Source organism: Lonchura striata, chromosome 11 (genome assembly GCF_046129695.1).
Source record: "Lonchura striata isolate bLonStr1 chromosome 11, bLonStr1.mat, whole genome shotgun sequence".
NCBI lineage: Eukaryota > Metazoa > Chordata > Aves > Passeriformes > Estrildidae > Lonchura > Lonchura striata.
Window position 1 is genome coordinate 22471448 of NC_134613.1, and position 24139 is coordinate 22495586.

Genomic DNA, 24139 nt, shown 5'->3' on the forward strand with positions numbered 1-24139 from the left:
TGGACCCACTTAGGAAAACTTTGGAGTTATTCGGGTAAATAAAACTGCAGCAGAGCCCAGCAAAAGTAAATACGAGAAGAAAGAGAAGACCTGGGACTTGCTCAGAGCTCTTATCAAATTATAAACTCTGTGTGTGAGTGAATACGTTCTCATTAGTAGAGGCAGACACTGAGGCAAACCCCCCTCTTGTGTACCTGGGACAATCCCACTGAAGGCAGCAGTTGTGTTCAGGTAAACTTGGGCTGGCAAAGTAGAATTTGAGCTGTCATGGACAATTTCTGGAGCTTGTGCATTGAGAAGAGAGTGAGCAGAGAAAAATGAAATTGAATAGCTCATAAAAGGCTCTGAAAAGTTCAACTGAATTCAAAGAAAGGGCTGCAGCTTGCACAGCTGAGCGGGAGCCACTGTGTCCTGTGCACTCAGTGACCTTGTTAAACACTGCGGTACAACAGTTCAGCTGCTCTAAAGCATCCAGCAAACGCCCTGAGGCGGGAGCAGAGCCTCTGTTCCTGCCCCTGCAGCCGGGTGCTGACAGGGGCACTGCAGGGCAGGGACAGCACAGGGGCACTGCAGGGCAGGGACAGCACAGGGGCACTGCAGGTTTTGGGGGAGCACAGGAGCACTGGAGGCTCTGGGACAGCACAGGAGCACTGCAGGTTTTGGGGGAGCACAGGGGTACTGCAAGTTTTGGGGGAGCACAGGGGCACTGCAGGTTTTGGGACAGCACAGGGGCACTGCAGGTTTTGGGGGAGCACAGGGGCACTGCAGGTTTTGGGGGAGCACAGGGGCACTGCAGGTTTTGGGAAAGCACAGGGGCACTGCAGGGCAGGGACAGCACAGGGGCACTGCAGGTTTTGGGGGAGCACAGGAGCACTGCAGGTTTTGGGGGAGCACAGGGGCACTGCAGGTTTTGGGACAGCACAGGGGCACTGCAGGTTTTGGGGGAGCACAGGAGCACTGCAGGTTTTGGGGGAGCACAGGGGCACTGCAGGCTCCAGAGTGCTGTGGCTCCCACAGAAATCCCTAATTGGTCCATAGGAGCTCTGGGGGTAGAACAGCACAGGCCTGACTGACAGCACTGATATGAAAACCTCTATAAAACTGATAGAAAACACTGATATCAAAATCAATAGGGGAGCGGCTTGGTCTGGAACCCGGAATACACAGGTGGCCTCCCCATAATGATCTTCCCTGTTGGCACTGGAATGGAGATTGTCTCCTCCTGGAATTCAGCAGAGCCAGGAAAATACATTTGTGAGTAGTTACTGAAATCCTGGCTTAGCCCACATCCTTCTCTCTCGCACTGAGGTGGTCTGCTCTTCCCTGAATGACGTGTGGCAGTGCCACCCCACAGCTGGACTGATTTTCCAACTTCACCTTCCATTTGGGAAAGGTGCAGGACAAGCTGGGTGGCTCACAGTGCTCACGAGGAGTGCTGCTCCAAAAGCTCTCAGAACCTGTGTTCTTTGTCCCCAGAAAAAGCCCCACAGGGACCTTGAGATGGATCACACAGCCACGTCACCAGGCTTGACCTGAAGCAATGGTTTGTGAAGGGAAAACGGTAAAAAGGCTCAATGTGCCAGCAAATTTGCTGGTGGCTGGTGATAGAAATGGGGATTGTGATGTACACACTGATCCACAGGGAGCTGGACTGAGACCAAGTCATTCCATGCAGGGCACTGCACAGCCATGGGAAGATCATTCTCAGTCTGTACTGATCACACTGAGTAGTTTTGGGATGAAAAAATTTATAGTCTGTTATTAGCCCAAATGGACTACAAAAAAATCAAAGCACAGTCACTGCATACACACAAATATGTTCTTTTGTAAGCATTGAGAAGTGGGTAAGAAAATTCAGGTGCCATCAGTGAAAAGGGACATCAAGATGTGATTCATCTGCTCTGTGAAGGTGCAAAAATCTTGGTAAGTGCAAATGATCTGTGATCAGCTCTATTTATGTGGAAAATGTACCAAAACATTGTGTGTGAGATGTTTTGATTTCTGTTTGTAAACTCAGACCTTCCAACTTGCAGCCCAGATGACAGAAAAACTTCTGTCCAATGGGAAAGTGTTTGTTTCTTCATTTCAAAAATGTTTTCCCAGCTCACTATTGGGCTGTATGGAACAGAGAGGCTTTGTGGCCTGCTTTGGTTGCATCCATTTCTTGTTCCGCTTGTGAAGTAATTTTTAAGCTTCAAAAAACAATCAGCTGAACTTACAGACTTATCTCTATCTAGAAGATACCAAGAAAATGCAAATTCAAAGCGGAGTGCATTCATCAGAGACCAAAACCAAGAAAGAGGGATCTGGGATGCAGCCATAGTGTAGGGGGCCTGGTTGTGTTGTTTTGGCTGACTGATTTTTATCTTTATTCACTTTTTAGATACCAGGTGAATATAATTTTTTACTTTCATCGTGGTTTCCCAGGGCACAGCTACATCTTCCATTTTTTAAGGTTACTTTAGTTGAATTTCCTATATCTCTGCCTTTCACATCACCTCCAGACCTAAAACCGATACTGATATCTGTTATCAAAGAGACTGCATTTCCTTCTTGCTGGCTTTGACAAAAAGAGCCTCTCAAACCTGCTCAGAACACTCTGAATCTGCCAGATCTCTTTGGTGACTCTTCAGCTGCATCTCACTGCTCCCTGTATCCGAGCAGGGACTTCCCCTTTTGAGCTGTTCCTGGGATCACCAGGACAGTCCTCCTGCCTGCTTGGTCTCTCCCCTGTCTATGTCTCTTTACTTCATGGGTAGCTGAGGAATTAGTCAGGGCTACAGTGGGATATCCCCAAACTTCTTAAAATTAACTCTGCTAAGAACTTTTGGATAACTGAGGTGAAAGAATGGGAAAAAAACCAATAACCATTAAAGAGTTCAAAGGCTGGGAGAATTGGAACCAGTTTCTTCTATGTCTTGACTTCATATTCAACTTTTGCTCAGGCAAAACCCTTTTCTTTTTTAGGGAATGTGACCCATGGTACTTTAAACACCGTTATGCAGTCAGGGGATTAACTGAGGTCCCTGAGCTCACCTGAGTGTTCTTGGCCAGGTAAAGCATCAAAGGAGACCTGACAGCGTTACTGCAGCGGGGCAAGAGAGGCCAGAGGACTGAGGACAGAAATCAGTGGCAAACAAGGCTCTTGTAGCTCCCCAACTTCTAAGACAACTTGTTTTACTTTTATTTCCAATTAATAATTCATGCCCTGCCAGCTGCAGGCCATGCTCAGACCCACCTGCACAGTGAGGGTGCCTCTCCTCGTCACCTCTGCCTCTGCTCCTCGCCCTTCTCCGTGGGTTTGAGACACTGGGTCATGGACACAAATGGGAAACCAGAGAGGACAAAATGCATCTTCCCCCTGCAGCCAGGTAATTCATGAAACCAGACCCTGCAAACCATTCCTGTTGCCTGTGATACTCCAGTTAATTGGACAACTGCTGTGCCAGGAAACCTCTCCCTCATCCACAGCAAGTAAAATTTATACTGGTGGCTGGTAACAAGAACATCTTGATAAAATGGTTGAATTTATTTTATACCTAGAAATGAAAAGAGCTCTTAACAAAGGGGGGTAACTGATATGCTCCGTAAATCAAGGATAAAAGGACACAGGCTCTATTGAAGATTTTTTCCCCTCGTCTTTTCTTTTTAAACCTTTTGATGAGGTGCCCTGTTGCTTTGCGATGAGCTTCTACTGAAGTACTTTTGGAATTATCTCAAAGAAAAATGGATCATTTAAATGAGTGAAAGCCCCCAAACCAGATCCTCTATCTCCAGCCTTACGTTCATTTTTTATATTAAGAATTTTGTGAAATTTATAAAATAATTTTACTACCGAACCACGGGCTTATAACACAAAGAAGTCTCATCCATTTTTTCTCGTGCTTCCTTGTGAAGTGGTGAAGAATGATATATTTAGAATAAAGATGAAAGTTAGTATGCAGAAGAGAGGGAATACTCTAATAAATTTGTACCTTGTGTGTTTAGAAAACACCTACAGGCAATGATGCTTCCAATTTCTCCAGACTTGCCTGGGACTTGGGTCCTTCAGGGAAAATTCAATTGAAGATAAGATGCTTCTTTCTATTTACTCTGTTTTTTCCTTTCAGACAACAGAGAGAATTTTAAAGGTGTAGGACAGGAAAATAGGCTTCTACTTTCTTAATATAAAGATAATTTTTTCTCTCCTCTATGCTTTTTTAAGGGAACGAGAGATATGGTATGTGCCAGAAGGAAGCCTGTTAGGGCTGGAGTATTCAACAGACTGGATCTTTAAGTGTTTATGACCTCTAAAGGACCATAATCATGGTCCTTCTTATTCTATGGAACAGTAAATTGGTCATTTTACTCAGTGTGTAAGCACAGAGCAGGCTAAGACTGGTCTGAGTCTGTGTGTGGGTGTTTGCACTGACCAAGAGATTATCCATTGCAAAATTTGGTGTGCATTTGCTGTGCATTTGAATAGCTTTACAGCACTATAATTTATACTTATTTTTACTAAGTGCTTGAGCTACTGTTCATTGTGTGCTACGAGGGCTGACTTATACTCAGTGTGCAGGTAGGTTGTAAAGTTTTACTCTGATGTAAACCCTGGGAACCATTTGTTCCCCTGTGGTAGAGAAAGCATTATGGTGAGAAATTCAGGCATGCCAGAAAAAATTACGGACTTACAGACCCAAATGAAGCCTGTGTTTCAGTACTTAAGTGCCTGGATTCCCACTGAGCCCAGCCAGAGATCCATACACATTAGCACCTCTACAAGGATATATTTGAAAGGCATTAATTGTGCTTTTAAAATGCAATTTTGATACAATGCCAACAGAAGATGCAAATAGCTATAGATGCACAGTAGTGGGATAAATCTTGGAAAGCTTTAGAGAATCCTAGGGTCATTCCAAAAACTGAAAACTCTTCTAGCAAGAGATCACCACTGCTGTAGTTTCCATACTTTGCAGCATGTGATTGGCTTGTGTGGGATCTACCAATATAGTGAAGAAATAGAGAAATGTCAAAATGGATTCTTTCATTTTGGTGATGAAGTGCTTGCTCTGCTTGCCAGCACTCAGGGTTCAATAAAAGCAGACAGGTCTTCAAAAAATAGCAGCATAAATAGATGAACTCTTTAAAGTAATATAAGTTCTGTCATCTGGATGTGAAATATAGACCTAAGTGCCCGCTGAAGTAAAAGCTGACCACACATTCCACAGAGAAGTGTTAAAAGTTTTCTCGGAGTGTCTTGGGCTGAGAAATGTTTTAACTACATCTCTCCTTGCCACAACACAGAGAATGGAAGCATTTGAAGTTAAACCCATTTTTCAAAAGAAGAAAACAAAGCATCCATAAAGAAACAAAGGCATAGCACAGGATGAGGTCTCTAGGTAGCCACTGCTTTCAGGGAAGCTGCAATTAGCTGTGCCAGGGAGAAGGTGAGGTTACTTGTATCTAAATAGCATTTATAATGATTTCAGGAGCTAAAATGCTGATAGGTACGGGCAGGGAGCTGATTTCAAGATTTCCTTGTGAGACACAAGGTCAGGATTCCTGTGGTCTCCTGTCATATTTAATTCATATCCTCTGGCCTTCTCCACCATGTTTATTGAATTACAGGAATAAAATTCAATGAACCAAAAACAAAAGAAGAGAGAGAGGACATGGCAAGTCCCACTTTCTTTTATGTCCCTCCTGCACACCTGGGTTCAGTGGACTTACAGGAGAACATGTTGGAGCAGAATTTGGAAGGAGGGGGAGGTACAAGTTAGTATAACCCCTCTCACCATCCCCATAATTGCATCCAGATAATTTATTGCAAGCAGCAGCCATTTCCACATGGGAGTGAGGATCCAATTTCTATCATTCAAGACTCTCCCCTGGTGCTTTTTAGGGCTGATCTGTGCACTCCCTGTGTGTGTCTGCCAGGTTCCTTCTGGTCACAAGCGAGATGGCAGCAGAACAGCTTTACAAAACCATTTTTCAGAAGAGCATTCTGGCAATTCATCACTTCAGTGCTAAGAGGAAACCCTCAAATATGTTAAAAGTCCCAGTTGGAGGGAAGTGCCCTCTTGGTGTGCCTGTAATGAGGATTCCCTGCAATCATCCGAGTTAAACTGATACAGCCTTTATCCTCCTTTACAAGTGGGATGCAGGAAGCAAAGCATTCCCAACAGGCCTGTGGAGCAATGGGGAATAGGTCTGTGATTCTGGGGAGGATTTTCTTGTGTCTCCTCTACCATTATCCTGTTTTCATTGCCATGTATGCTGCCTCCAAGAACTGCCTGGTTTGGGTCGTGGATCCCTCAGCCAAATCCACACCCAGTTCTGCAAGGTGGTTCAGAACCCACAGAGGTAAACAGAGCCATCTCTCCATGCTGTGGGGGGATCACAGCAGCACCTCACACAAATACCCTGACACCCAGTAACAGTTTTACAACTTTGTCATTTGGGTTGGGAGCCAGACATATGCAAATCTGGCTCTTCAGTCTGACCCAAAACATTCACAGAAAAAATAAGACAGGAGATCTTTTGAAATTCTATCCTGAACTGCAAGCTCACCACTATTTAGCTTGGGCATTTTAATTTTTGGAAATGTCACAGCTAATAAATAATGTATTTTCTTTAAGCTACCATATACATTTTTATTTTCCAACTTGAATCTGTTTAAATTTCTAACAATCAAGTGCTCTCCTCACGTACATGGCAGCCTATGGGATGGCTGCCTTTTCACTTAATACATTTAATAAAGGTGACCAGATGCTTTGTGTTTTTAATGGCTTGTTCTGCATCCCAACAAAATGTCCCTGTTTTGGCTGCGAGAGCAGATGATTCATCCTGAAACCCAGCCCAGCTGCCCTGACACAGGCAGGGTGAGTTAAAAACCCACCATCTGTGCTGGAGTGGGCAGGAGGAGTGCTTTGTCAGGAAAACACTGTCCTTCCTTGGGCACTGCATATTCCAGGCAGCCAGTAATCCTAAAGTCCTGTGGGTCCACCCCCTGTGCCTTTGCAGATAAATTCAGCAGTTATATCCCATTTCCACCATTTTTATTTCCTTTCCCCCTTCCTGAGAATCCCCCCAGACTGCTCTGCTCTAGGGTCACGAGTAGATCAAACATTGCTGTAAAATGTAAGATGTTGCTCCTGGTTTTATTCTTTCCAATTATGTGGCAAAATTCCTGCCCGTGTGGCTGCCTCGGCTTAGCCTCATACTTGAAAAAGCAAGAGGGATTCATTTCTGGCTTTTGTGAATAATTAGCTGTGCCCAGCTCTGCGTTAGCAGCACTGCACTGCCAGCTCTGCCAGAGGACACATCCTGAGCTCCCAACTCTCCCCGTTCAAGGGCAAAGCTCGACCCCAGGCAAAGCTCCCCTGCTGCCTCAGCAAGAGCCAGGCAGGAATATCTGAAGGGAACGGCTGGCTTGGAGTGTGTCACTGGGATAAGGCACTTCCAGCCTGGTTCTGGCCCCACAACCTTTTCCAGGAGCATCCTGGCAGGAAAATGCCCCAGGGTGGGAGGGGAAGGTTCCCAGCAACTTTTCTGCACAGCCTGTGTTCTGCAGCACTTGAAAGAACCATTGCAGCTCATCTGGCATGCACACGAATGACAAATATGCTTCAGAGGCAATAAATTAGCAATTTCAAGGCTTTACTTCCCCTCATGGACTAATTGCCAGAGATTATAGTATATTATGTGAGAGCAATGATACTAATGCCTAAATATGCTTCAGTGATTATAGAGCTATCCTCAATAACCAAGCTGTTTAAATGTCAATGCAAGAAAGCTCTTTATTATGAGATTAAATATTATTTTGAAGCAATGCAACAGGAACTTCCCAGGCTTTTTGCCTCCACTAATGCTGCCTTTGGGCAATGTATATTGGACAAGGTATGCTTTTTTAAAATGTGTACAGTAAAGGGTCCCTAAATGCTTTTGTGCTGCAAATTTGGATAGCATTCCTAATAAGAAGGAGGATCTTGGCATCTTTTTATTTTGTAATTGTTGCTAACATGCTGCTGCCTTCATCCTTCCTCCACTTGTGTATCAACTACTGTATAGAGAAGATAAATTATTGTTTTCTGGTTGTGGAGTTGGGAATCAAACCTCAAAGACCTTTTCTTTTCCCCCCCCCTCCATCCCCCTCTCTAAGTACCAGATGCTTTTGAGTCCAGCCCCTCACACCTAAATAGATCTGTTAATACCTGGCATTGAGACAACCCCTGAAAATCAGTGGAAGCTCCAAATTTCAGGTTCAGCTGCTGATAATTCATAATTGTTATAATATAGAAAACATAGATAGGCCCGCGGGGACAGATAATGTAAAATGAAGGACAGAGAGAGCCAACTTTTTGTGAAGTTTGGTGGAATTTTCTCTTTCAAGTATTTTTTTCCTTTAGGAATTATTGTTTCTTAAACACAGCCTGCACTTCTCCTCCACAGTGTGCTCCTGAGGGGCTGGAGCATCATATACAGATAACCATGGAACTTACTGGCAAGAATTCCATTCTGCCCAGCCTTAGCAGGACTGGACACCTGGATCCATGTCCCACTGCTTCTGCTGCAGCCTGGCAATTGTTGACTCTGAAGTTTTGATGTTTTCATCTTGGTTGGTTTCTTCAGCCATTTTACATCTCAACTATAAAATGCAATGCTTGTTTACCTCAGAATGTCTGAAGCTCTTTCTGATGCTCGGTAAAAGACACCTGCCACACAGGCTCAGAAAAGACATAAATTGCTCTATCATTTGTAACATTTTAAAATACCTTCATCTGTTAAAATCACAGTGTGACTGACAAGGAACATGCTGAATGGCCATGAGAATTCTTTCTCTGCTCTTCCAGGCAGACAATAATCTGACACCTTTTTTGTTATGTCTTGACTTAAATATACTATGGGAAACCATATCTTTATCTTTATAACAGCAATAAAGTTAGAACAGAGATGTTAACTAAACCAACAGCCACATACTGACACTGCTCAAAGGACAGCAATGTGGACTTAGCACAGAATGGGTGAAAATGACCCACATTTGGCTGCTTCTGTGCAAATATTATTTCAAATCAGATGAAACCCCTCTTTTATTTTTGCAGCCACTTGATGAAAGCTCTCCCCACGCCCAGCCCCACTCACCATGAAGCCTGGGGCACAGATGCAGCTGCCAGTGATGCTGTCACAGTCGGCCCCGTTGTGGCAGGGACAGGGCACCTGGCAGCCCTCGCCGTAGTAGCCCACGGGACACGTCTCGTTGCAGTAGAGCCCAGCCCAGCCAGCCTTGCAGCTGCACTCCCCAGACAGAGGATGGCAACTAATGAAGAGACAGATGTTAATGAGATGTGGGCAGGAAGGAAAAACACAGCCCAGAACATTTCACGTGTCACACTCAGAGCAGGATAAGCCTGGAAACTCTTTAGGGTGGTGGATATGAGCAGCTGTATAATTTGGGGCATGAATAGAGAATCTGGTGCTAAATAGCCCAGCATTTCCAAACATCTGGGAACTGCCACAGCACTGGTTAGTTTACACCTTGAAGTTTATGCTCTTCCATTCTCAAATCAGTGGGACTTGGATTACTGGCATCACCCACACCATTAATCCTTACAAGCTGTAGACAAGTATGTGCTGCACTATTTGGCTGTAATGCAGACAGCTAAAGATGTGCAGGGATAGAACAAGTTCCAGTGGGTGGAGGAATCAAGAAAGCTGTGAAGATGAACCTGAGTTCAAGAGCACAGCATTTCTATTCTATTCTATTCTATTCTATTCTATTCTATTCTATTCTATTCTATTCCCAGAAATCCTGTTTTCTTTACTCTTAGAGCAAGAAGAATAGACTTCTGCAAGGTGGGATCTCTTTCTGGGCCTGTCTCCTGGTTTTTTGTATACCAGAAACAATTTCTTTTTCTTTACAGTTATTTATTGTTATTTATTGTTATTGTCTTGATTCCTCCAGTTTAAGACTGTAGACATGACTGAATGGGTTTTTTTAAACCTATAAAATTAATACTGTATATGTTAATTTTCAAGGTAACATCATAAAATGTAATTTCCAACTATGTTTCAGGCAATTTCTGTTAGGAGAGGTTGGTCATATAGTGTTGCAACTAAAAAAGATCAAATTTTTTAAGTGTCAAATGTTTCATCATAAATAGTGTTTTACTGACTAATTAAAACAATTCATCAGCATAACAAACTACCATCCATGACAAAGTAGTCCCTGAAATGATGGTTTTCACAAAACACCTCTTAACATTCAGATGAAAATAACAAAAGCTCATGTTTCCCCCTCTGTCTATTAATCATTACCTAATAGGAGCAGAAAGCTCAACATTAAAGAAGGATTTTAAAATGAATTTCGTGTTGCTCTCTTTCCACTACTACTACATGTATCATGTGCTTCCATGAGAACTGCATCTGGTGGGTAAATTAAATATTTCAAAGGTAATATATGACTAGGACAGTTTGAATCAGACTATGACAATTCAGCAGAAGATACTACACACACTCAGAGTTTTTAATCTGAGGTTGGCTCCCTCATCAGCATGGACAGCTTTTTTGCATGGGATACAAGCTATGCATTAAGGGCTAAACCTCATCCTGATGTGCACTAAAACAAGAATCCAAACCAAACAGGCTTTTCCAGAAGAATCTACTGGAGACAGGGAACTTGGACTCCAAAACAAAGGCCAGTAGAAGTCTGAGGGCATATTTTGACCCATGAAAGCCTTGCCCACATTTCATGGGACTGTGAGCCAGAAAAATCCAGTGCAGATGTTTGGGTCCCTCCAGCCACATGAACTTCCCATTGAAGGAAGGATCATTTTGGCATCAGCCTGAGCAGATCAGGGTTTTGTTTTTCTCCCAACTCCAAAGCACTTGTTTGACAGTGCAGGTGCCTGATGCAGCGTTAACTTCAGGAGGACTGAGATGGAGATGCTTTCCCAAACTGCACAAGGCAGCTGTTCTCTTCCCAATCCTGCCAGGGAATCTTGGCCACATAACTGACTCTTCTGCCTTCATTATTCCCATTTCTAAAGCAATGCCATTCTCCCTTTGGAAACGCTTTCAAGATCTGCAGTTGATATCGATAAATAGTACAATAAATAGTACAACATTTTTCTATTAATTATTTTTTTCTCTCTGGTTTGTATGAACTATTCCACTAATTAAAGTGAGCAGAGTTACATGCTAAATATATTGCAGCTCATGATGTAGAAATAGTGTATGTGTGTGTTTCTTAGGAAGGTTTCTCTTCTGCTGGCATTTGTACAACCACATTCTGGTCAAATTATGTACCTAGATACAGAACAGAGCCAGGAAATTCATCTATCACCCATCCAAACATCCATGTATCCAGACTGCCCAGTTAATTAAATGCTATTTTGGACTGAAGCTGAAATGTTTGAGGCAGAACAAAGCTTGAATAGGAGATGGAAATACAGCTAGAAATTTTTATAAGTATCTGTATAATTCCTCCTCTCCTGTTTTGGGTGTACCTTCCCAGGCCATGTAACACTTTGCCAGCAGGGGTCACAGTGCCTGTGAGGCATTTCTCCAGCCCCCAATAAACTGAAATTAATGAACACAATTCCTCTGCAGAAGGATGGCTGAAGGATGGGTGAGAGAATGGGAGGGTTCCAAAAGGATCCCAAAGGCAAACCCACCAACATCTGTTTTCTAAGCCTTGCTGGGAGCAGCGAGGGAACCTCACACTCTTCAAAGAGTTTGGCAGTGTTATCCTTTGTAGTTTGCATCAAATCTTAACTTTTATTTCTTCAACTTTCCTGCATTGCAGGAAGAAGCAGAGTAGAAACCAGGAGTGAACACAGGCAGCCAAGTGTTCCTGTGGCTCCAGGCCAAGCAGAGGTGGATCAGAGCTGGCCACACACACATCAGGGCTGACAAGGAAAGGGTTCCAGGGCTCCTGCTGCACTTTGAAATCTACTGTGCAATCCGTGGCTTTTCAGCCACATTTACATCAATAGAAGATTTATTTTAAAAATTTTTATTAGCTGAACTGAAAAGCGTAAGGGCATTTTTGACCTTTAAATTTTTTAAGCATCTAATTTTGAGGAAGTCTGAGGAAAGCAGGTAAATTTCTCAAGGCAAATTAAATGTGTTTTAAATAGCACAGTCTGTTCCAAATTCTGAATTTGTTATTCACACATCTTTCAGCCAAAGCAACATCTTCCCAGTGAATTTTCTGTTTTTCTCTTTATACAGCAGCACTAGTCCTCTCATTTTCGTTATCAGCAGCCTAATCCTAATTTTACAGTATTTTCTGTTTTATGGTGTCCACACTACATCCAGTTTCCCTCACTAAAAAGCCTCTTGTTTTAAAGCAGTGGCCACAGTGAGGCTCAGGGCTGCTCCTTCATCCTTGTCCAGCACGATTGACTCAGATCAAGACAGAACTCCATGGAAGCTCCATGGGGTTTGGTCCTGCCCATCTTGCCAGTGTTGAGGCAGCAACTGGAGCCTCTGGAGATCTGCCCATTCAATTTGCCTTTGAACCAGTGGCTTTCTTCCTTCTCACATCTCTGACCTGGGGCACACGGCTCCCCAGGCTGGCTCCACAGCAGTGCTCAGGAAGGGTGGGTGCCCAGGGCTACTCCAGCTGCTCATTTCCCTCCCTGCCCCTTCCAGCTATTGTAGGCTGTCTTAACATGGACTTTTTGCAGAGGGGAGTTTTTTACAGGTGTATCCTTTCCAGTGGAAGGACAGTCCAAGTCTAACCACATTCTAAATCACCTAATTGTGGGGTTGTTCAAAGTCCTGTACAAAGTGTCTTTCAGTGTGCTTTGATGCAGAAATTATTGGATGGCGTCCTTCAGTCATTACCATGCTGGAGGTTAGACTAGATGATCACTCTGATCTCTTCAGACATTAAAATAGATAGATCTATGAAAATGGAAAAGCTGATTGTGTATTTCCTACTGTTCCTCCTCAGCTACTCCTCAAAGCCCTCAGAACTTTCCATTCCAGTCAACTCTCCAATAACCAGATCAAATGAGACAAATCCAGGGACAGGAGTTTCCTTCACCTTCTACAAGTGTTTATTAATTACCCTCTACACTTGGGGATCACAAGTAGCCAAGACCTTAAACTGCTCCTGGGGAAAATAGATGGCTGTGAATAAATAAATCACTTTGGAAGAGCCCAGTTTCAGTACAAGCACTCAGGGAGGAATGGGAAGAGGTGGGTGGGCAGAGAAGTGCACTGTATGGGACTGGTTAAACAATCAGTACAAAGATTTGTTCAGAATATGGAGTGCCTTTGGAAAAGTGGAGCTGAAATTCCATGGATGAATGAAAGAACATTTACTGACCTACAGCTTGCTGGTATCTCTTTGTTCCATAACAGCAGTGATAAGATGTAGGAAAAAGAGAGATTTTATCAACAGAGTGACCAGACTCATTTATTAAGTAACCAGAGATTCCATCTCAGCAGAGGATGCTGCAAGGGATGCTGACGGAGCAGTGTTGGGAGAGAAGGAATGAAATGTTTCCATCAGACAGCAAGCAGGCACAGGAGGGTGTGTAGGAATGACCACATGCCCGAAAAAGAGCTGGGAGAGGATTCAATCCTCCCCCTTTCTGAGCTCTCTCAAACCTCTCTGAGACCTCTTCTTTTCTCACAGCTGGAAGGTGCGAGTTTGTTCTTTCAGGAAAGATCCTCTGGCAAACTCACAGAGCACCTCCCAGGTAGTTCTGAGTAACACAGGGTGAATTCTTCCACCCTCCAACCCACAGTCTTACCTCACCTAAAAATCTCTTAATGAATTGAGCACGTAGCCGAGAAACTGCAGCCAAGCTCAGCCTTGCCTGTGGCCTGCAGTCCTTCCTTCCCCTCTATTTCTACCTTTATGGGAACAAACAGGTTTCTGCAGGCTCAGGAGGGGTGAAGACACAAGTCAGCTGCTGCCCATGAGCATCTTCTCACCCTCCTGTACACCTGAAGAACAGTTTACACAGAGGAGCAATTCAGCTTGGATTTACCACAGGTGCTGCAGTGATGAGACATGTAGGAATTCATCCCTCAGCTCACTCTGCAGTAATTCCTGAGGCATCCCCCAACACAGAACTAACCTTTTGTGTTAATGTGCAGCTCATGCCTCAGGGATGGTATTTTTGCAGTGATTTCATGATACACAACATAATCAGAAGCGAAGGAAGACTCTTGTACAGAGCTCCCTGGGAGTCTCAAACCCTTTGGATCCTGGCTGTCAAACCCAATTGTGCTGGAGCTCTCTTGCTGCACAGGAGTTGTATCACCACAATTACAAGTTTTAAATAATCCATTGTGAGCTCCGACTTTCAGTTAAGCAAAGCCTCACCACTCACAGCTGAATTCACAAGGAAAATCAACTGTTTATTTCCAGAACTGAGACAAATAGGGTCTATCTCAAGTGCCCAGAGAGACTTGCCTGAAGTGTTTGTGTGTGTGTCTGTGTGTGCACACAAACAAGGTGCCATTTCTTGCATACATAATTGAGTATGTTTCTATTTTAGCAGCAGCAAGATGGCAAGGTGGGTTTGTCAGAATCAGCAGGACAGCCAGGTCCCCACCTGTCTGGTTCCAAACTGAAGAATGTCTATCAAGGGCATTTTTGCCTGGGCATCAATTATCTCCACTTCCCCCTGAAGCCTACACAACCCAAAACTGGCTCTTCCTCAGAACAGCAATGGGCAGGAAAAGGAGGGAATCCAGTGGGAGCTGAGGGGCTCAGCACTGTGCAGGTGAGGAAATGTGGCTCCAGAACATCAGACAGCTCAGGCTGAGGGTTTGGATGTCCAGGCTCCCTTTACTGCAAGTCAGGGAGTGAGGATTCTCCAAACAGCAATTCCAGCAGTCAGTAAGCAAGGCAAAGAGCTGCTTAAGGTAACAAAGAGGATAATAGGAAAGAGTCTTAAATTCTTCCTTCTTTTCAAGGTTTGCAAAACTTATTCAAGCCTGCAATGGAAAAGTAAATTCAAAGTGCTCAAGTCTGTTTGTGGCTCTGTCTCATAGTAAAGAGAACCTCCAGAATCAGATCTTTAAAAAAGCAAAAAAGGGAATAAAACATCAAACTCTGACCTTTTAAGTGAGGCTCATTCCATTGTAGGTCTAATTCCCTGATATTTATTTTCCTGAATATTTTCCACATACACAAAGAGAATGAAGAGCAAAAATGGGCTCGCGTGAGGAGTCTATTTTGACAATGTCAACCACACTATAGTTCCACAGACTGACTCAGGGATATTGATTTCAGTCTATTTATACATCTGCCCCAAGTGTTTCCAACAAGGTAATTTGCCACGAGACATCAGCTGAAGCAAATTAGGTTTCATGTTGAAAGTCCCCTTGCTGTCTATAGATCTAACAAGCAAACCCATGTCATAAAAAAGAGGGCAAGTGTTGGATTTGAGTAAATATATATCTGTTTTTGAAACTTCAGTGGGTTATTATCCACACATATGAGCATCACCTGGTGGTTCTTATGCCTAGAGGGTTTACAGATTAAAGCTGTATGTCAGGCTGTTTCAGGTGTTACCAGAACTGTTAACAGATACATGCTTTGTATCTGACTGGACTGAGTCTTATGGTTCCAAACCCGAGGTCATTTAAATCAAAATTTTGCAAACCAGAAAAAAATCTCTGTGTTTGCACTTAAAACTACAGAGAAAAGGACAGTAACTGGAGTTAATCGAATTTTTCCCCAATGCTTTTATTGGACCAGTTCCTGCACTAGAATATGACACGATGTACATACCTGAGGGTGTTGGTAATATTGCAGGGGCATCTCTTGTTGCATTTGAGGCCATAGAAGCCTTCAGGACACATCCTTTCCTGGCAGTGGATGCCTTTGAAGCCGGGGTCACAGATGCAGGCCCCGTTGACGTGGTAGCACTTGGCGCCGTTCTGGCAGGCGCAGGTCTGCGCGCACTGGAAGCCGTAGGTGCCGATGGGACACTCCTCCTGGCACCTGCCATGGCACGGGACATGGCCTCCAGTCACATCCACAGTCTCTGCAGGACATTGCTTTTACACAGGAACCTCTTTGTTCATGAGTTAAATACCAAGCAGAGCAATTATTGCTCCTTTATGGAAGTAACACACTAACTGATGGTATCACCGGAGTGATGGGGTATCTTGGGCATGCAAATTGCTGCTGGGGGAAACTGCATTCATCCTTGCCCGATTATATCCTGCCAAATTTGCATTAGTTCATATTACCTTCGTTCACAAGATGCATTCTTCTTTCCTGGACCTTGACAACTGTGTTCATCAATCGTAAGAAACTGATAGGCAATAAAAGATTTTATTATAAAACCCCTCACTTGCTTGACTTTTCTTTATCACTGTGCACCTCCCTTGAAAGCACATGGCCCTCTCAGTGATGAGGAGGGTTAAAAGGGAAAGTGTATTTAGAAATACTGAGCAAAATGTTTTCCAGCAATGTTTTAGTTTTACTTGCCCTCTTTGTTGACATTGCATCAGTTTTATACCAACTAGGAGAAAAGAAATCCCTTTGTGTTTGTGTGTGTTCTGAGTAACTAGAAGATTAAATTTTCTTTTCTTCTCCTACTCCAGGGTAGCTTGGTAGTATAAAATCTCAATAAAAATCACTTTCATGCTCCTTAGTGGAGAATCTTCTTAAAAATTGCCAACATTTTAATATTTGATGCACATACAATTGGAACCTGCAAACACTTTACAGAGATTGTTTTAAATTGCACCTTCCATGCACTGTTAAAAATATCTCCCTACTTGGATATGTTCTGAGATCTGCCAAAAAGTCTGTTTCCTTGTCCTACACAACCAGTTTAAGAGTTCAGATTATTTCCTACTTGGAAAAGCTCAGCTAAGGTCCTGAAGAAAGCAACTGATTTGTGTGCTTGACATAATTCAGTGGTTTCAGAATTCTGCAATGAGTCAGTACCACAGTTTACATGATCCACCGTGAAATACAGATAGGCCTTTTCAGTTAATAAAAACAGAAAAAGAAGCCCAGAAAAGCCCAATTCCCTTATCACATGGATGCCAGGCATTGGAAATTGCCTATCAGCATTAATTTAAGCCTGAGCATTGATTAAAGTGTATACTGTAAACTCAGTGGATGGAGGCAATTGTTAAATGTCTTTCTGCAGGTCATTTCACAGCTGGCAGGTGAGAGTTAATATAATGATCAGTAATAAAAGATTAATGTGTGATGCAAGCCAGGCAAAACTGCAATGAACACAGGCAGTATATAAGAAGGGCATTACTTTTGCAGCTTCAGATTATCACGTTTTACTAAAAATAAATGAACACAGCAAAGGGCCTGGCTGGTGATTTAATTCCAGCAGGCACCGACACAGTTGCTGGTCACAAATCTGAGTTGAGTAGTTCATACAAGACTCAAAGTGAGAGGAGTTTGGGACAAAGAGGGAAAGAGTCTGGAGAGGCATGAGAGAGAGACAGAGCCCTGCTGCTCTCAGGGGGTTCAGCTGCAAAGGAAAGAGCCAGCAAAGAATGGGAACAGTGGGGCTGGAACACTCCCAGCAAATGAAATGCAAGGAGAAACAATGAAGCTCCTCATGTCCCCACTGCTGCACAGACCCCGAGTGAGCAGGAGAGCTCTGAGCTCCACGGGATGAACTCTTAGTCAATAGTGCACTGTATCATTCTATATTTATAGAAGATGAAGCATTACCTAGCAGGGAGAAAAGCATCTGGAAATGAAATATTGACGACCCAATCCATTTACATAATTAGCCTTTTTCTACTAACAATTTAACCAACTTATTTATTTGGAGATCAAGCAGCTACCTCTAATGAATTTTATACAAAGAATACTAATAATGACTCCTCTGGAACATGAGAATAATCACAGCAGGAATTAGCTTTCTACTTAAACATCTTTCCTTTGCAACATATCAATCTAATGTGTCCATAGCACCATTAACAACCAGATACATTGTTCAATTAAATTACAAAATGAGCTGCTAAGCCCTAGTTATGTTTCTTGTTTAATTTACATTGCTTTCTGCCTATCCGGGGAGATTCGTATTATAATATCCACTGAACTTTAATATGTACCATAATTATTTGGGTTGGGATAGGATAATATGGCTGTCACCTGTAGAATTAATGGAAGCAATTTCACAAAATATTAAACAGAAGACAGCATGCTTAACAGATGAACTTACTACATGCCCCTACATTTTTTCCCCACAATTTTCCTTTTTTGAGGAATAATGCTGCGAAGTTTTTTAGGCTGTCCTTTTTGTTTTGAAACAATGATCACGTTTATGTAGCACAGACAAATATGAAAAGCCATCCAAAATGCACTAACATGGAGATAAGAGATACAAGTACAAACACAACAAGAGGAGAGTAAATCTGCCCGTATAGTTCTAATAAATGTGAGATTTATGCTGTTAAGATTCAATCTTTCGACTTAAGGGCAATATGGAAAACAAAGCTAAACCAGCATGTTCACTTTTCCTGTGAGCCACTCAATTCAGAAACACTCCATTCTCAGCTTCTAACTGTGCTCCTGCTATTATTCCTTTCCAGTTTGTAAAACACACATTTCCATGACAGATCCAGTCATTTCAGTGAACACAAAGCATCCTGCAGTTATTAACAGTGCTGCCAATTTCCTAGAGATTTAGTGCAGTGCCACTCTTGGAAAACAGGTAGGGAACAAAAGTGTGGCAATTACACTCACAAAGACCTTTATGACCATTTCATCTCCACAGATATTTATCTAACTCTGTGTTATTATCTTCTGCACAAGATGATGAAATGTAGCATTATATAGTACTTATTGACAATTTAAAGATGATAGTAGGTAAAATGTATTTATGTCTTTATTGCTGTTATTCACAGCACCTGTCATTATTAAGCTTTTTTTTAATGCCTTGTAAAATGTTAAAGCAGGCAGTGTTTTGTTGTTCAGCAGAGTCTCCTGCTCTTCTTTTTGCTGTGACACTGCAACAGCTGCAGATGCAGAGTTGTAAAACAGACTCTGAGCTAAACTGGAGCTGCCTGCTCTGTCCCATTGTCCCTGTGGTGTGAGCACAAACCCAAGGAAAGCCATTCAGACTCCTTAAAGACCTCGTCCCTCACTGAAATCAGTGGGCCCCCAGGCAGGTGAGGCAGGTGTGTGCTCAGAACAAACCAGCAGAGCCAGTACAAACCAGGGCTGCCCAGCAGAACTGCAGCTGGACACAAGAGGCCTGAGGTTTCCCCTCCCTTATAGGAGGGGGATTAAAGGCTGAGAGATGAACATGTTCTAACCTTCCAAGAACCTGTTGGAAAGATGGGAATTTCTAGGCTAATCCAGTTTCACCCTGCTGCAGCAGAGCTTTCCTAACTGCCTGTTTACCTTTTCAATCCTGTTCTCATTCATCCTTTCACACACCTGCATTTCTGCTCTCCTGCCTCTCCTCTCAGCGTCTTTTATTCTCTGCTCTGGGATGGGGAAGATGAGCCATTGCCAAGAGTTTTGCTTGGATCCAGATCCAGAATGTGACCTTCTTTTCCATTTCTCCCAGCTGATTCTGCCTTATTTTTTTACTGTCTCCCTTCCCAAGTTATGTCTCTCTTTGGAGTCCAAATCTCTCTCCCTTTTCTCCAAGTACAGATCTCCGAGTCCACACTCCTTTTGCTCAAGGACAACCCCTGTGAGCTCCTGCCATGTCTTGCCTGAGGTGCCTCCTCTGCCCAGTCTCTCCCTGAGTTGCCCTCTCCAATGGCAATCAGCAGTAAAATCCTCTTCCCATCTCCTTTCCTCATCCCCAACAGGGATGCAAGCTGCTGGCTGGGAGCTCCCAAAAGCTCCAACACTTGATTGGACTGATCCATCTACAGCCAGGAATCCATCAGGGTGTGCAACAACCAAATGAGGAGAGCAAGAGAGGCTCTGCCAGCCTCCCCCAGCATGGCCAGCACTGGGAGCAGCTCAGGATTCAAGTGTGGTCCCCACTATAAAGTCCCAGGCTGCCTCCTTCAGTGGAAAAGTCCCCACAAAGACAGAAAGAACAACAGGAATTATATGGTACCACATGTCTGGGAACAGTCTCCAGATGGAGAATGGGGAGAGAGGCACACTGATGTCTTCTTCTCTAAATTATTTGGAAATAATTAGTATTTCCTCCATATTCAACCCCATGCAAATCCTGACATAAACTCCAATTATAACTGTCCATAAAATGGCAACAGAGAAGCTCCATGTGTAATGGGAAGGAGCAGCCTTCTGACCCCCCCACAGGGCTGAGGGTTGGATGTTTTTGCTACAACGACCTGCTGATTATTCAGTGAGGGCAGAGATGAGAAATTCCAATGAGCTTTGTTGCATAAAAATATAATTGCAGCATATGTCAGTATAGAGCTAATACAAAAGGGAATATAGAGGAGAAAGTGCTTTAGAACAACATCCACTGGTGGGCTATGCATTTCTGCAAACCCTGGTGCCACAGGCCCCATGCAAAGTGCTCCTGAGAGCTGCTTTAAGTGCATTTCCCACCCTTTGTTAGCCAGGATTAGCTGCAGGCTAAGGCAGCACGTGCTGCAATCCCTCATTGACTTTGCTGTGTAGTCATTTTGCTGAATCCATGACACCTTGGTAAAACAATATTATCATCTGCTCTGATCGATTCATGGGTGAAGGCTCTCGTTTATAAATTTTGAGGATTTATCACCTTTTGCTGGTGGCTGAGATGGATCAGTGCTACAGCAGCACAGAAGAATGAAGGAGACATTAAACTGCAGCATTGCTTACTCTTGAGGATATTAATTTGTATAAAGATAGTTCATTTACATATCTTGTAAACATGTAATGCTCTCTATTAAATTTATCACTGTAAATATCTAAATTAAATTTAATCCATTAAATTTTAAAAGTTATATTAAAAACCCCTGTAAATGGAGAGCATTGCCAATAAAAAGTAATAACATTGCCACATTTATATTGCTTGAAGTGCTTCAGAAGGATGAACCTAATTGGAGCAATAGAAACATAACACCATTTTTCAGGGAGGAAGATTGTCCTAGAAGGGATATAAATATTGACAGTCTGTGGTTAAAATGAAAGTCTTTGGGGGTTGATTTTTACCTGTCTCCTATATAGCCAGCTGTACACAGGCATTTTCCTGTCACGGGGTCACAGTGCCCTCCGTTGTGGCATGGACAGTCCTGGCTGCAGTTAATTCCAAAGGTTCCAGGAGGACAAGGCTGTGCACACACCAGCCCCTGGTAAGGTTGCAGAAAGAGCAATATTTCAGTCAACATTCATAATGCAATAAATTTCTCTACGCAGCTTGGAATTTTATTGTCCTTCTTGCTAAAACTAGATGTAAGCGTAGTAGCAATATTTTATCTGCATAAGATGTGCTAAAGACAGTCTGAAAACTCTGCTACCACAGTAAATGCCTGCCTGGCCTGACTCCAGAAGGGATTTTTCTCACCACTGCACACTCAGGGATAATTCTCTTCCTTGGATCTCCCCCACAAACTGCAGCTGGGCTTGCACTACCCCTCGAACAGCCACACAAAGATGTGGGAGAAGTTAAAGGCTACTAGAGAAGTCTACAAAACTGCTTGTGTGTTCCTGAGGTTTTTGTGAAATGGGGAGTCTGAAAAGCTGTTGGCCACCTGCTGCACAGAGGAGGTTTGGGAAGGAAGGGATTGTTGGGAAGGTTGCACTGGGAGGGTGTAGCTGTGCTGGTTTTGATGGTCTGTGATGATCTCTCCTGTTCAGCCAGTCTCATTCATCCAACCCAACTGGAGGCTGGAGATTCCTCTACTGCCCTTCACACCCTTCCCACTGCTCCTTCTGCATTCTCCAGCCACACATCCATCTCTCAGATGGATGGATCTGCCAAAGCTTTGGAAAAGCCAGAGGGGCAGAATGGGAATGAGGATTAGAGCAGCTGCAGAAAGCCCCCAGTGATGGCACAGAAGCAATGTGAGTTTCCACATCAGCACTGCACCAGCCTTCTACCCAGAAGAAGGAATTTTGCAGTGGAATATCTACCTAATCCCTAAACAGTGACAGGATGCAGCCTCCAGCATCCTCCCAGCTCTTTATCCCCAACCCTGGAGCCACATCTCAGTCCCTGACCTGACTCAGCTGACATCCTGTTTTATGGTCCCAGCCCTCTGCTTTCTTGCCTCTTTATTCCAGTCTATTCCAAATCCTTGTTGCAGCCTTCCTTTTAATTCTCTCCTCCATCCAGACCCAAATGCTCATCTTTGAGATGTTTCCTCCTTCCCCTCCCTGCTGAACCAGCCCTGGGAGGAAGCAAAGCCAGACTGTCCCTGCTGTGCCCCTGGCACTGCCCACAAGTGAAGCAGCTCCCAGGTAATCCCTGCTCCAGCTGCTCAGCCCCAAGGCAGGGAATGTTCACCCTTGTGTGGGGTCATGTCTCTGGAGAATCCACCTGCCAGTCTCAGGTGGTTTCTCCCCAGGTATCCCAGAATGTCCCTGCCAAGTATCAAGGCCATACAAGGATTTCCCCAGACTTTCTTAGAAGTTGTATGAATGTTTTTCTCCCTGTGAGCAAATATAAAGCCTGAGGCTGGCATCCAACTGAGGAACTTCAGCCAAAACAAGTCTGGCAGTGCTGGGATCTGAAGTTGTGGTCCTATAATGGAAAATGTTTGGCATCTGCAGCAAGTGGTGCTGCTGCCAGTGCCACCACAGTGCCCAGCATGAGACAGAAACAGTGTCTGGCCACGGGATTATTTGGGTTTAATTTCTCTGTTTCCCTAACCAAGCCCTGGGGCCTCTGGGTTTTGAGCAAAGCATGTATCAGACACAACTGATTCAAAATATAAACCAGGAATATAATGGCTGCTTTCACTCCTCAGGGCTTGGGAAGTTTAACTGTATCAACAGCCCCAAAGTGAAGAGGCTGCTCTTCAATGTCACCATAAAACAGATACTTTGAGCCTTTCCCAACCAGGGCTGTGTGGCTCCTTGGCTGTAAAACAGACAGGTTGGCCTCTGTTCAAGAACTTTCAGATTACAGCATTAAAAACTGGTGTCTCTGGACTTGAGTAATACACAACACTATATATCTGAAAACCTAAGTGTCCATTTATCTTGATAATAAATACTTTCTCCCTTCATGTCTCAAAAGGAACAGGATTTCTATCAACAAATGATGAGAAAGCAATACTCTGGGATGCATCCCCCCGGAGCCAAGAGAATCTTTAGCTGTACTTTTTGCATTAATATGTACTAAGGGAATTCAAAACATCCCTCTCTAGAGGATCAAATGTCAGACCAACATTTCCTGCTGCTTATACATCTAATCAGCAAAGTTCACCCCATCAGCACCTTTTTTAAGGCCCTGATCTTATCATCTTCTGCTTTTGACATTGTTTTCTGTACTTTGTAGGACAGAAAGATTTTTTTTTTCTCCTTCATTTTCTCAGACACCTCCATGTTTAAAATCCACAACAGAAAGAAAAATAGACAAAAATACAAATGATGCTTCACAATGCCCAGAATCAATAGCAGAGAAGTGCTGAGCAGAATGTGCTGTACTACCACAGCACCACCATGCCTTGGAAAGGGGGTCTGGGGCCAAACAGGGGGTGTTGCCAGTGACAAATGTTCTGTCACATCAGGAAATATTGTTACTTTCCTGAGTACAGAGATCTAGCCCTTCAAAAGGGCTTCTGAGAAGCATTGTAAATGCAAAATTAACTTCTCTCCCCACTTCCTGAGAGCGTTTGGAGAATTTAATATTGCCAGCGAGGAAGATGTACAGAATTAAATCTGTAAATTGTTCATGAGGCCCTAAAGCAGCCACCCACTAAACTCCACAGCCACAAAGATGGAAAAAGCCCAACATTGTGGGAGGCTGGAAGCCACATTCTGTTGACTGTTCAACAAGAGAGGCTGTTGGCCACCATCCTCCTGGTGAAGAACCCATGGGGTGGTAAAATCCCACAGGACACTGTCCGTGGAACTTGTGCTGCTGAGAGATTCAGCACTGGTGGGAGACATTACAAGTCATAAAAGAACCAGGCTTTGAAGATGGCAGCTCCAAGGAGGAACCTCAGAACCCCAGAACTTCTTTCTTTTAAAGTCAATGCCTTCCCTTCCCCATCCCACCAAACCCCAAGGGAGCTGAGCTCCTGTTAATAAGCCAGCCTAGGAAAGGATGAAAGT

General features: G+C 43.6%; 1 protein-coding gene across 2 annotated transcripts in view; it reads right to left on the reverse strand.

The window, feature by feature from the left end:
* Positions 1–24139, reverse strand: part of MEGF11 (multiple EGF like domains 11) — a 253885-nt gene that overhangs the window by 65213 nt on the left and 164533 nt on the right. For both annotated transcript variants that reach the window (XM_021552638.2, XM_077785950.1), the window contains exons 9-11: positions 21071–21207; positions 15740–15952; positions 9121–9295 (exon numbers count right to left, since the gene is read on the reverse strand). In XM_021552638.2, the coding sequence (XP_021408313.1) occupies positions 9121–9295; positions 15740–15952; positions 21071–21207 (525 nt within the window). The remainder of the gene's footprint in view (positions 1–9120; positions 9296–15739; positions 15953–21070; positions 21208–24139) is intronic.